The sequence below is a fragment of the Saimiri boliviensis genome, chromosome X (assembly GCF_048565385.1).
Source record: "Saimiri boliviensis isolate mSaiBol1 chromosome X, mSaiBol1.pri, whole genome shotgun sequence".
NCBI lineage: Eukaryota > Metazoa > Chordata > Mammalia > Primates > Cebidae > Saimiri > Saimiri boliviensis.
The window spans coordinates 136,087,598-136,102,150 of NC_133470.1; the positions used below are offsets into that span (position 1 = coordinate 136,087,598).

At 34.9% G+C, this 14,553-nt stretch overlaps 1 protein-coding gene across 5 annotated transcripts in view; it reads right to left on the minus strand.

Moving 5' to 3' along the window:
- The window catches only part of DIAPH2 (diaphanous related formin 2), a 914,837-nt gene that overhangs the window by 853,691 nt on the left and 46,593 nt on the right, over positions 1-14,553 (minus strand). For all 5 annotated transcript variants that reach the window (XM_074391645.1, XM_074391644.1, XM_074391643.1 and 2 more), the window contains one exon: positions 13,482-13,658. In XM_074391645.1, the coding sequence (XP_074247746.1) occupies positions 13,482-13,658 (177 nt within the window). The remainder of the gene's footprint in view (positions 1-13,481; positions 13,659-14,553) is intronic.

The following is a 14,553-nucleotide window of genomic DNA, read 5'->3' on the forward strand; positions in this document are numbered from 1 at the left end:
AACGCCTGATACTTAGTAAATGCTATATATGTTTGTTCAATAAATAATTTATGGTCTAGTAGGAACAAATAATTCTAACTGAGGCATATACTGGATTATCTGGAAAGGTCAGTCTCCCTTTTAACTAGAATGCAGACATGTGGCTTAGTCTCCATCAGTAAAGTGCATGTAGAGGACATGTAGATTTAGAAGTGAACTATGTGAGGAAGCAGGCCACAAATAGGCCATCCATTTTGCTGATGTAGGTGGCAACAGAGGTGATGTTGTTACAGAACAGATGGCATGAGCTGTGTCTTTTTCATTCAGACATTTTGATCAAATGGTTCTGGGGTAAGAGCTCCTTAATCGGAACTATATTTCAGTTGTGTGGTTCTGGAAACTACTCCTATAACGTTATCTGGAGCGTGTTTCTGCAAGTCTCTTAATTCAAGAACTTCCTAACATCCCCTAAAATTATATTGTATTTAAACCAGCCAGAGTGGATTTTTATGTTCAATAATTTGGGCTGAAGTAATTTAAATGACTAGAGATAAGAGTTAAACTAAGAAAAAATGTCAGATTGGACAGAAGGAAATTAATTCAAGAGCCACATAAATGTTATTTGAAAACCACATTCTTTCTTTCAGGCTATTCAACTTATCTTCATGTAACACAGGCTGCTGTCCACATCTCTTCTCTCAAATACTGTGTGGTTTAACAAAAGCAAGGAAGGAAAGAACGTCCACCTCCCTCACCTTGAAATACTTACACCTCTATTAATTCAACCTGTGATTTTATTATCTTACTGGCCAAGTACATCATTCTGCTGACTCATATTGTTTGTGTTTTCATCAAAATTCCTATGCTGTGTTCACATGTGTTGGGCTATATCTCTATTGCCTAAAAAAAGTCTAGTTAAATTTCAGTCTCCTGTAAACGTGGTTATCATCAATACACATCCTCCAAGTACAATCAACTCTGGAACACTGACAAGATTAAGTGCCTGTGTTTGTGTACTTCACAGCCTGGCCTAAGAGTCTGGTAGTGACATTTCTACATTACTACGTACCCATTCAATTTTTAATGAAACACATTGCTGCTATCATGCCATCACCGTAGAATTATTTTGTAGGGAAGCAGGCAGGACAATAAGAGCAATGTAAGATTATACACCTCAGAGGAATGTTGTCAAGACTGAGTGTGATCATGCATGACAAGCCTGGTGTATATTAACTAGCTTTCAAAGAATGCTTTTAACCACTTTTCATCTTACCCCTCATGTTTTAACAATGCTAGGTTGTTTGTAGTTTTGCTACATAAACTGTGCTGTTCCTCACTAATTATTTTGTTTATGATGCTCTTCTCCCTGTCTGAAATATGGTCACCTTTACCATCCTCTCCATCTGTTAATGCCCATCCTTGCCCCCTCCAAATTCACCTCTGGCTATTATACTTCAAGACCGTACTCAACCACCAATTTTTCAGGAAGATTTCTCCTAAAGCACCTGATCTGAAAATAACTACTCTCATCCTGTTCTTCCATATTAATTCCTCATGTGCCACTTACATTGAAATTATATGATAAATCTGTCTCCTCTAAACTTGAAGCTAACTGAGAATAGGAACTTATTTATTTTTGTACTCTCAGCAAAGAGCATAATTCCTGGAATGCCGTAAACATTTAATAAATATTAGTTGAACCAATGTGATATTTAATACCTTTTCTTTAAATATATTAGCTTGCTTTAGAATCAGCAACAGTTTTTTATACTTATAAATTTGCTGCACAGGTTGATTGGAAATGGGTATCATTCAAGTGAAGAGACCATAATGACTCATTTTATTCTTGTAGAAATAAGATACATACTACTAATTAGGCAGCTAACACTTCCAAATCATTAACTCCAGATCTATAATACAATAATAAAGCTAAATAGAGCAATATTCATAATTCAGTATTAACTCTAAACAATGTAATTGAATATGAAACTATTTCTAAACACACTGATTTCTTATAGTATTCAAAACAAAAGCTAGCTTTTAACATGTTTAACATTTGACAGCTCTATAATACATGAGAAAAAATGTAGTATTTTGTAGTTGTAAAAAATACTCTTTGAAGTCTAAATAATTGACCATTTATAATGTTTTTAAAGCCATATTTGTAAATATTAAACCATTTTTTAATCCTTCTTGTATTCATATGCCATGATACAATTTCCTATTACAGACAAATTCCTTCACTTCAGCAAGCATTGTATTCTTAAAGTTATCACTGAGAACCCATAAAGAATAGGATCAAATGAGAAGGTCAAAAGTTGAACCAGCTGCCTATTCATTCATTTCTATTCTCACTGATTATTCTTCAATTCTCATTCATTCTTTAATTTTCTCAGCAATAATTAGAATCATGTTATATTCAAATCCAGTATCTTAGCAATACTTTATAAACTTAGTAAGTGTTTAGAAGCTTCTTTTGAATTTTCTTTCTTTAATAACAACTGATAAAAGGTACCATGGCATTAAGAGAAACACTTGGTAAAAGAAGTTGAAACAATATATGCAAAACAACACGGCAGGAAACTGAAGTACATTTCTTTGCAGCAAATATTGTTGACGTATCAGAAGACACATATAAATCATCACTGAAAATTTACTAAAGCAAGTATTTAAAAAAATTAGTGTGTGAGGTTTACTACACAGTTGGATAAAATTATCACCTTTTAAAAAACATCTCACCTTATAGTATTTGCTAGATTGTTTCTATATAATGACATCTATAAACTACTTTTCTTTGAGTCACCAATAGAACAATTTAACAGAGAAAACATATTAACAAAATAAATGACTTATTTAATAAAAGGAGGATTTGTGGAAAATACATGAGGGAATGATTCCTGAGTCAGGTTAACCCACACATAAAATTCAAGGCCATTGCAAAAAGTTGAAACTGAAGTACACAGAGTACCACAAAGAGTCAAAAACATTGTTCTTTATAAAATAAAAGCAAGATATTTCAAGTACAATAAAATATTTATAACATTTTGAAATAAGATAGGAAGTTACCATGAAAACATTTTGTACTTTACAGAGGTATTTCTGGTTATTTCAAGATAAAGTATTTTAAAACTGTTGAAATTTGCCAGGCACACTGTCACACCTGTAATCTCTACACTTTGAGAGGATGAGGCAGGTGGAACACTTGAGGTCAGGAGTTTGAGATCACCCTGGCTGGCATGGCAAAACCCCATCTCTACTAAAAATATAAAAATTAGCTGGGTGTGCTGGCAGGCATCTATAATCCCAGCTACTGGAGAGACTGAGGCAGAAGAATCACTTGAACCCAGGAGGCAGAGGTTGCAGTGAGCCGAGATCTCGCAGCTGCACTCCAGTCTGGGTTACAGACTAATACTCCGTCTCAATTAAAAAAAAAAAAAAAAAAAAAAAAAAACCTGTTGAAATTTAGCATGCCTTAGGCATTTTTCATTTATAAAAAGAAAAGAAATTCCTTGATATTTTAACCATTAGGAAGAAAGTAATTTCTTTTCAAACCTATTTTACTGGAAAAGCCACACATCAACAGACCCAACTTCCAAGTCAGTCCCCTTCACCCCTGCTTGAATTATTCCCTCTTCTGGTACAGGCATGAGTACACAAACATGGGGATGAGGATCTACACATTAAGAATGCAGAAGGGAAAATAAAAATTGTCCATGTCCGCAGTGGTATTTGTTGAAGACCCATTTATTAAAGTCCATTTTGAATCCATTTATTTAGAAATACAGAAATGCAAGACTCCAGACTAGTTGCAAGAATAACTGGCTGTCATCAAGTAAGACAAGAATTTACTAGTCATGGCTCAGCGAGAAATCTTTCCTTGATTCAGGGACTGGTCTGATAAAAGTTAATACTACAATTTAGTAAGTTGCTAACGGTACACTTGTTCCATTTGGACCTACAAATCTTCGTCAGATTTATGTTTCAATTACGACAGAAATTAAACAAAATATCAAAATAAAATGAACCTGGAGCTAAACTTTCTAATTACTGCCTATTTTTAAGTAAGACATTAAAAATGACACAGTGACACTGTTCTCACTAAAAAGTTATTAATCATGACAGCAAAGACTTTTGTATAATTAAGAAATAAACTCATTTTAAATTGTTTTAAAATCTTGTTCATGTTTTTCTCATTTTTACTGTGTCAATTTTATAACGTACATATTAATATTAGTATATACATGCATGTATATGATGTTTAAAATATATTGGTCTGGCGCAGTATCTCACGCCTGTAATCCCAGCACTTTGGAAGGCCGAGGCAGCCGGATCACCTAAGGTCAGGAGTTCAAGACCAGCCTGGCCAACCCCCGTCTCTACTAAAAATACAAAATTAGCAGGCCATGGTGGCACATGCCTGTAGTCCCAGCTACCCAAGAAGCTGAGGCAGGAAACTCTCTGGAACCCAGGTGGTAGAGGTTGCAGTGAGCCGAGATCATACCACTACACTCCAGCCTGGGCAACAGAGCGAGACTCTGTCTCAAAAAAATTACACATATATATATACTTGCTCAAACATATACATATATATATATATGTATATATATATATATATATATATATATATATATATATATATATTCTCATGGGATAGGAAATAAAAGGTTTAGAGACTCTTGGACTAGCCCAGAGGTTGGCAAACTTCTTCTGTAAACTGCCAGACAGTAAATGTTTTAGGTTTTGTAGGCCATATAGTCTTTGTCTCAACTATTCAACTCTACTGTAGCACAAAGGAGCTACAGACAATACATAAACAAATGGGCATGGATACATTCAACAAAAATTTATTTGTGGACACTGAAATTCATATAACTTTCATGTGTCCTGAAACGGTCTTTTTTGTGTAACAATTTAAAAACATAAAACCCATTCTTAGCTAGCGGGTTACACAAAATAAAAACCTTGTGGCAGGGATAATATCTTTGGCATCTTTATGTCTGCTGTACCTAACAAAGTATCTGGCATTCAGTAGAGAGCTGTCAAATAAACTTCACCATGACACAGAAATGTGTCTTTTCTTTTTCTTTGATAACTCCGCCTTATTACCCTTGCCAGAACATAAGCTCCTTGATGGCAGGGATTTTCTTTGAGTTGTTCACTGTTCTCTTCTCAGACCTTAAAACAGTATTGGACATATGGATGGCATGAGACTTTGATGAACTAAATTGTTCAAATTTCAAGAATATTTAATGCCAAAAAATAAAGATGGATAATTCAGAAGTAACATTGGGTTTCACAGTGTATTGAGGTGATGTTCTCTGCTTCCATCCTGAGCCCCTGCACAGGGCTAAGTACCCAAAGTAGCCTATTCACAACTATTATAGGACTATGGAAATCACTGATTTACTTTTCTCCTTGAGTAAATGCTGAGCTCTCTGAGGGTAAGGAAGGTGTTGCATTCATCTTTACACTAACATGTAGCATCCTACCTGGCACATTGCACATATCAATAAACTGCTTAAATACACTCACACAAATAAATACTAGTAGAATCCTTCAAAACGGAAGAAATGTTTTTGAAAGCATTTCTCTGTACAAACCAAGAACAAAGCCAGTGAACTGTGAAGTTTACCAGCAACAATCAGAGTAAATTTGCAAACCTGGTTCTTTTAATTCCTCTTCCTGAAACTTCTATCCTATTCTTCCCTCAGTTGTGAACCTTTGGCCAACAGATACTGGGGCCTACTTGAGGGTGGAGGGTTGCAGGAAGGTGAGGACTGAAAAACTACCTATTGGGTACTATGCTTATTACCTAAATAACAAAATAATTTATACACCAAACCCGTGACAGACAATTTACCTACATAGCAAACCTGCACATGTACCCCTAAACCTAAAATCAATTTTTTGAAAACCATGTTTGGCAATAAAATTTAAAATCGACCCAGATTTAGTTACTTTTTAGATCTGTTTACTGGGTAAGTTTTGCTCCTCCTTTATAAGCTCTTCACGCGAGTTTTATAAGAAAATAAAACATGTTGTCTAGAAATGCTTTTGGCATTATCTCAGTCTAATGATATGGAGTAAAGATACTGAAAATGTAAATGCAACCTATGGAAATTATGCTGTCTAGACAATTACTGAGAATCGAATCATTTCTGACAACTATTTTCACGGCTTATTATAGACTTTAAGACCTAGTTTACCAATAACTTATTTTGTGGTACCTTAACTATTAATTAAAATTACTTATGCTGAGGGCATGAAAAGATTCTTATCCAAGCTAACTTCTAAAAGACTAGGGTTTGGTGAGAAAAGAAACCCATAATAGCAGTCAGTAGAGAACAAGGATGCATGGGTTAATGTACTACACCTGGTGTTCAAACCCAACTATTCTCTCTAATGAAAGGGTGAGAGAACAAAAATTAAAAGATTTGAGATTACTTATGAGAGTAATAGCAGATGGAATAATTTAGTATTTATTGCATATAACTACTATCATTAAATTATGACAAAAATGCAAAGTATATTAATATAAATTGCTGAATAGAAAAGAGTGTAAACATCAAATTTGCATGTATAATCATTTATTAAACATTACCTTTAATAAATTAGGTTGAAATGAAATATGGCTAGAAGTTAATCATAAATCATCACTAGCCTCATCTTTTGCATAAGGCAAACTATTTAATTACCTATATTAGAGCACAGTCCCTATTGACGTATCTGTATGTTGCCAGTGCAACCTGAACCTCCGCTTGAGAGCTCCTTGTGTTAGCTAATAGAAATCAAATTACACCTTGAACTCCCTAGAAGTATCTATGGGTTTACTTTTTTAATCTTAAAATGAACATCTCCCCTCTCCCAACGCTCCTCTTCCCAAAAAGAACTCTAACTGCATAATTCAGTCTAGATGTAAAGTTATCACTAGTAAGCATTTAACAGTCCCTACGCAGTATACTCAATGTACAAAAAACAGCTCAGTCATTTTCAGTAAGCTCAAAGGTTATGACAACTTAAATTGAAGAGTTATTAAATTACAGCATTGTTAATTTCCTTACATTTAAAGTGGAATTGAGGAGATATTTTATCCAATCCTAATTAGAAGCAATACAAAATGCTTCTGATCAATATGAAAAGAGTTATGAATATGAACCACTTTAGTTCAGTCATCTTTAAAAATCACCAAATATAGGCTAGGTACAGTATAACCCCAGCACTTTGGGAGGCCAAGTCAGGAGGACTGTTTGAGCCCAGGAGTTCGAGATCAGCCTGGGCAAAATAGCAAGACCCATATCTCTATGAAACAATGAAACAATTAGCCAGGCACGGTAGCACATGCATACAGTCTCAGCTACTCAGGATGCTGAGGTGGGAGGATTGTGTGATCCCAGAAAGTCAAGGCCACAGTAAGCCATGATCGTACCACTGCACTACAGCCTAATGGAGAGAGTGAGACTCCATCTCAAAAAAATAAGAAACAACAACAAAAATAATTACCAATAATAATAACGTGGAAGGAGTATTGTCATCCTACTACCTTTACCCACTTGTGGAAGATTGGAAAACATGACTCTGGGTAGGGGAGGGGAACAAGAATCTTAAAGAGCAAGTGTGATTTACCCTATGCAGGTCATTGTAACAATCTTATAAAAGCAGTGGTTTTAATTCTTGAAAATTTTAGTAAAAGAACTACTTCTCAATTTTCAATTAGTTGGTAACCATACTCTAAATGCAAAATTCAGTTTTACAAACTATGAAAGACACGCTCTTAATAAAAGAGCTTATATTCTATAAAATAAACAATCATCAAGAAATTTCAAGGCCAGGCACATGGCTCAGGCCTATAATCCCCAGCACTTTGAAGGCCAAGGCAGGAGGATTTCTTGAGCCTAGGAGTTTGAGACCAGCTTGGGCAACATGGCAAAACCTCATCTCCACAAAAAAATTTAACAAAAAATCGTGTTTATTTGGCACATGCCTGTATTCCCAGATACTTGGGAGGCTGAGGTGGGAGGAGGGCTTGAGTTGAGGCGTTTGAGTCTGCTGTAATCCGTGATTGTGCCATGGCACTCCAACCTGGGCAACAAAGCTAGGCCCTGTGTCTAAATAAACAAAAAAAATAAATATTTATTTCAAATTTGGAACTTCAAACTTGTCAGCCATAGCCATTGATACCATTACTCAGAAAGTCCCTTTATAATTGCATCATTGAATAAGTCCAATACAAAAATTGATGTGCCAATTCATAGAATAGATGCCAGGGTCAATGAGACATTAGTAGTCTACTAATACACTACTAAAGTAAAACCAGACTATTCAGATCTTTCAGTTACCTGGACCCATTTCACGATTTTTCTTAGCTATGAAGAATCAAGTGATTTGTGAAATGATCTATTAGTAATTAAGTAAAAAGAGTTAATTTAAAAAAATGTCTTGCAGTAATTTTAGATTTAGCTCAATTATCTGTATCTACAAGCCTATCCAATGAGAACTGCTGTTCACCGATATGATCCTCAGGCATAACAACAGTTTCAATTTTCAGAGTAAGAAATGATTATATTTGAGTATTGTCTTTTCTTATTTAAGTTTTAAATCAAAAGTTTCACCAACACATCATTACCCAGAAATTCTAAATAGTAAATTACAAGGCAATTTATTTCTTGTCAAGCATCTCATATATTAGTACTGTGTATAATGTTGTGCCATTTGCTGCAATTATTTAAAATGTTTTATACCTCGAGGTATGTTATCCTTAAATAAATATGTAGTACTGAGACCAAATGGTCTAAACCTTTATAATTCTCTAAAGTCTAGAAAAGGCAATCAAGAGAAACAGCACAATAAATGGGTACCGTCAAGAGACCCAAGAGAAGGACAATTCTCATAAGAGCCATCAAATATGACAAGAACAGCTTTTACATTATTTGTACAAGGAAGGACACCCACAAGAAGTAAAATAAGAGAAATTTTGTATCTGGAAGTCCACTTCTGTGTTTTAGAAACAGAATGACTTAAGTGCTTTCTCCCTATCAACTGTGATAATGACATTTTTAACAATTTTCCATTGCTAGATTTTTGTACCCGTTCTTTTCAATCGATGCTCTGTAAAAACAATTACAGACAATGTTCCATCATCAGTAGGAAATAATCCATCCCAGGTTGGCTTCACCTACCACTCTAATGTACCTCTGATTTGCCTTCTACTTCTCCTCAATATGTGTCCAAGGGAAATGTACTAATTTTATATTGAGCTTAAATGAAGCATTATTAAAGGTAGATGTTACAAAAATGTCAATGTTTTAGATTTTGATGTACCTAATTGTAAGTTTCAGCTCAGCCACTTACTAGCTTAATCAAGTTAATGAACCAATTTTCTTACCTCTCTCTAAGCTTCACTTTCCTTATCTGAAAATGGGGTATAACAATCTTACCTACTTCACGGCACTGTCTTAAGGATCAACTGAAATAATAAATTTAAATGGTTTAGTTTCAAGCCTTAGCTATAAGTATACAGTAGATGAAAGCTACAGTTATTCATAATTTGTTCACTGTAAGGTTATTACAGTCAAACTAAGATAATATAGAAAATATGTAATATTCAGGTTATAAGTAGACTTCTCTCGAAGAGATATAACCTTTAAAGTTTTCAGTTAAACTTTTGGTTGTTACTTTTAATCAAACCATATTTTCTGATATCTTATTATACTGTCATTTAAAAATATATGTCCATTTATACATGTTTTAATTGACAGATAAAATTGTATGTATTTAGCACACACAACATGATGTTTTGAAGTATATACTCATTGTAGAATGACTAAATCTAGCTAATTAACATGTGCACTATCTCACATGGTTGTCATTTTTGTGGTGAGAACACTTAACATCTATTGTTAGAATTTTTCAGAAATACAATAGTCACCAAATTGTATAATAGATCTCTTGAAGTTATACCTCTATCTAACTGCAATTTTGTATCCTGTGACCACTATCTCCCCAACCTACCCCCTCTCCCCACTGCCCAAATACCCCAGACCCTGGTAACCACCATTCTACTCTCTACTTCTTTTTTTTTTTTGTATATGTATACATCATACATATGCATACCTTTATTTTTTTATTTTTTTTAATTATACTAATCTCTACTTCTATGAAATCAACATTTTTAGATTCCACATAGGAATGAGATCATGCGGGATTTATCTTTCTATACCTAACATATTTCACTTAACATAATGCAAATTAAGACACCAATGAGATATGACTTCACATCTTTTAGAACAGCCATTATTGAAGACAAAAAACAACTGTTGACCAGGATGTGGAGAATAGGGAACTTGTATATATTGTTGGTGGGAATGTAAATTAGTACAGCCACTATGATAAATAGCATGGAGGTTCCTTAAAAAAATAAAAATAGGGCCAGGCACGGTGGCTCACGCCTGTAATCCCAGCACTTTGGGAGGCCAAGGTAGGTGGATCATGAGGTCACGAGTTCAAGACCAGTCTGGTCAAAATGGTGATACCTCGTCTCTACTAAAAATACAAAAATTAGCCTCCTAGCTACTCGGGAGGCTGAGGCAGAGAACTGCTTGAACCTGGGAGGCAGAGGTTGCTGTGCACGGAGATCGAGCCACTGCATTCCAGCCTGGGCAACAGAGTGAGACTCAAAAAAAAAAAAAAAAATTAAAAATAAAACTACCATATGATCCAGCAATCCCACTACTAGATATAAATAAGTTTTTAATATCTGCATATACAAGTCTATAATGTTTAAGTATGTGGGTCACATAAAAACATAAAAGAGATTCATCAAATAAAATTATAATCCAGTATGATAGTACCTGAAAAATATATTTCTTTAATATCCTATTTCAAAAATCCCATGGAAGAAAAAAATTCCCATTAGGGAAAATGTGGCACAAAGTTGTACAGTTCTTTAAATCACGTTAATGAATCCAACAAGCAAATCTGTTTTTTAAAACATCACATTTAAACAGGAAATAGTAATTTTCTGATAAAACATTAGGATATTCAAACCACAAAGTAGAAATGTACAAAGTTTGAAAAACACCGTAAATCTTGTACATAAATTTAAAAATTAAAGACTAACATAAATGGGCCAGGCATAGTGGCTTGGGCCTGTAATCCCAACACTTTGGGAGGCCACCTGAGGTCAGGAGTTCGAAACCAGCTTGGCCATGGTGAAACCGCCATCTCTAGTAAAAAACACAAAAATTAGCCAGGTGTGGTGGCATGTGCCTGTAATCCCTGCTACTTGGTAGGTTGAGGCATGAGAATCGTTTGAACCTGAGAGATGGAGGTTGCAGTGAGCCAAGATTGCGCCACTGCACTCCATCTCAAAAAAAAAAAAAAAAAAAACTATAGAAACTAGAAGCAGTGCATCTAAATAAAATTACTGTGAGGGGCTTTGCTTCAAAGGAGAGTAAATAAATGGAGTGATAACAAGCAAGAGAGAAAGGGTCAAGTGAAGGTTTTTGAAAAATGGGACAGTATGTTTATATGCTCCTCAGAATGGTAGGAGAGAGAAGAGAAAATTATTGAGCAATATCTGTGAGTAAGTGGAAAGGAATGGAAACTTATACACAAGTAGAAGAATGGGGAAATGAAAATTTCAACTATGGTGATAGGTAGTAGCAAGACAGATATGTGAATACAGATACTAAAAGGTAAATGTGGTGGTGGGAGCCTGTGGAAGTTCTCTTCTGAATGTTTCAATTTACTCAGTAAATTAAGCAGCAAGGTCATCAGCAAAGAATAAAGATGGGGAAGAGTTCTGAGTTTGTAGCAGCAAAGCAAAGGTGTGAAAGGCATCTAGGAGCATAGTTGAAGGAACAGAGTAGGGACATACAAACTGATTCTCTGAAAACATAAAGGCCCACCTGGGCCTTCAGAAAAGAACTCTGTGTCCAAATCGTAGGGTGATACTGGATTGGAATAGATAAAGCCTGGAAGACCACTTAGGAGGCTATTTTAGTAGCCACAAGAAACAATTAGAGAGGGTAACATCTAAAGTAAGGCAAGAACAGCTGGAAGCTGACTGAGGACACAGATATAAGTTATTACAAAAGCAAAACCAATGGGATTTGGCAAGAAATTAGAAGTGAATGAGATAATCAGTGAGGGGAACATGGCCCCGTAACAGTGAGTGTAAGATAACTGAGTAGGGTAATGCCATAGATGAACTCAGAGAACTATTTCAATACTGCAAAAGGTAGTAACCAAATTGTCAGCAGCTTAAAGCAATGATTATAATTTTTATGTAAAGAGAAGAAAGATTCAAAAACATTAAACGTGGTAATAGTCTCAAGGAATGTTTCTGTGTTTCTTATTGTCATCATTGCTTTCAGTGATTAAGGACACCAGGGTGATAAACTGAGGGGTATCTAGGTGATCAGGAAACGAATGCCACAAACATTCTGAATGACCCAAAAGTCCAAGTTTTTAACCACTACACAATACATGCTCTGTAAATTAAGGGTATTGGAAATGTAGTGTAAATTGTTTAGCTTCCAAGGAAAATTTCGGAGTTAAAGACCTTAGAGGTGGAATTATTCTAAAGGATGACACAGTCCAAGGTATAGTCATAGGTATAATTCGCTAAATATATAAAGGTAAATGTCAGAGGTTAGGAAACAAGTCACAAAAATGAACAGAAAGGGAAAAGGACAAGGAAGGTCAGCAGATAACAGACTTCAAAAGAGAAAAGGTTGTTGAAAGACGGTTTAAAGAAGATAGCATGAAAGGAGCAGCAGGAAAAAGGGTACATCACAGAAGCAGGAAGAAGAGTTAGAGGGTAAAAATGCCAGGACTTGCTTCAGGGGAACAGCCAAAATGCCAGCTGTGGCTAGATGGAAGGAATAGTCTTCTCTGGTCAAATTAACCAATGTAATGTGTAATGCCTCATTCCCCCCCTCACCTGCCATAAACTTCTGAATATTCAAAATATGGCATTCATTACCTAATATAGGAAATTATTTAGACCACAAGCTATTAAGCATAGAAAAAATGCTAGAAAATATAGGTTGTGTGAATGTTGCTAATAGAACAAACTTAGATGAATTAATTTATCTGTCCCTTCTATTGTTATTCTCTACCCTCCCAACTCTATTTCATATACCCAACAAGAGATCTTGTGCTGTTTTCAGCAAAGTAGACTTAGGCCTCTTTTGCTTTATAGAAACACACACACAAATCGGTTCATTGAAAAATTGATTCAATGTCCTAGAGACTACTAAACAGTAGAAAACAAAGATAAATAAAACTGCTTCTACTTTTAGGAGCTCACAGTGGAAGACACCGACAGGTAAGGACATTTTTGCCAAAAAAAAAAGAAAAACAAACAGACACTTTTGCCAGTAGTTTTGTTATATCAAGTTTCTGGTCTTTTCACAAACACACCTACTTAAAACTCAGTCGTATTCGTATTCTGGGCACACACATTTTAAAATTACATCAAAATTAGGGGTCTAACTTACCATCATTTTTTCAAAGAGATCCAATACTTCCTTTTCTGACAAATTCAAAGATCGTTCATCATATAATGGCTGAGCTGCGGGAAACTCACTCATCGCGACTTGAGAATCAATAGGATGTTGAATAAGAGGTTTTTCTTTTTTGACAGTAGATTTTCTAAAACTTGTAATTCGGTCACGCTGCAAACAAATAAATAAAAAGCCCTGAGAAAAAAGATCAAGAACCACTAACATGAAGAACATCAAAATGGTACTTAGTATAATATATATCATTATTGTCTTTTGACAAAATGTTATTTTAAGCAGCAAGCTCCAGTTAGAGATTGTACTACTTTGAAAACTTGAAGTAGCTCTTCAGCCTCCGAACTCTGGGGGTGAAAAGTATTCTTCAAAAGTAAAACTTAGTCCTTTGTCATTTTTGTTTTGCACAGTAAATATGTGGAAAAAAAGGCTCGGATCAAAGTCCTGTTGGTTGTTTGAGTGAGAATGTGTTTTTGTTGGCAACTTTAGAAAAAAGAGAAAACTAAAAAGAGCTACTGATATCCAATTCTAAGAGAAAATTATGGTAATATTTTTCTCCTTCAAGCTGCAAAAATTGCAACAAGTATATTTGAACAATTTGTCAGTGTGGCAGTAGAAGGGTTAAGAGCATGGACTCTGAAAACAGATTACTTCGGTTTCAGTCCAAGCTCTGCCATTTACTAGCTGAGTAACCCTGTGAAAGTTACTTGGTCTCTTTGTGTTTCCTTATCTCTAAAATAGGGATAATGACATTACTTACTCCATAGGGTTACTGTGAAATTTAAATAAGTTAATATGTTTATTGCACTTAGCTGCTATTTATTATTATTGTTACTATTATTATTTTCCCCCAGCTTTTTCTTCCCTAGAATTTGGGACCAATGACAAAGCAAAACAAAGATAAAAATATCACCTTTCTATTTACTGGAAATATAACAAACAAATTTCTTATTCCTACAAATATTATTATTATGAACTTGCTGTTTTATGGATATTGACTTTGAACCATTGATTCTATGTAAAATCTCTAATAATTAGCTTGCTATAAACTGAG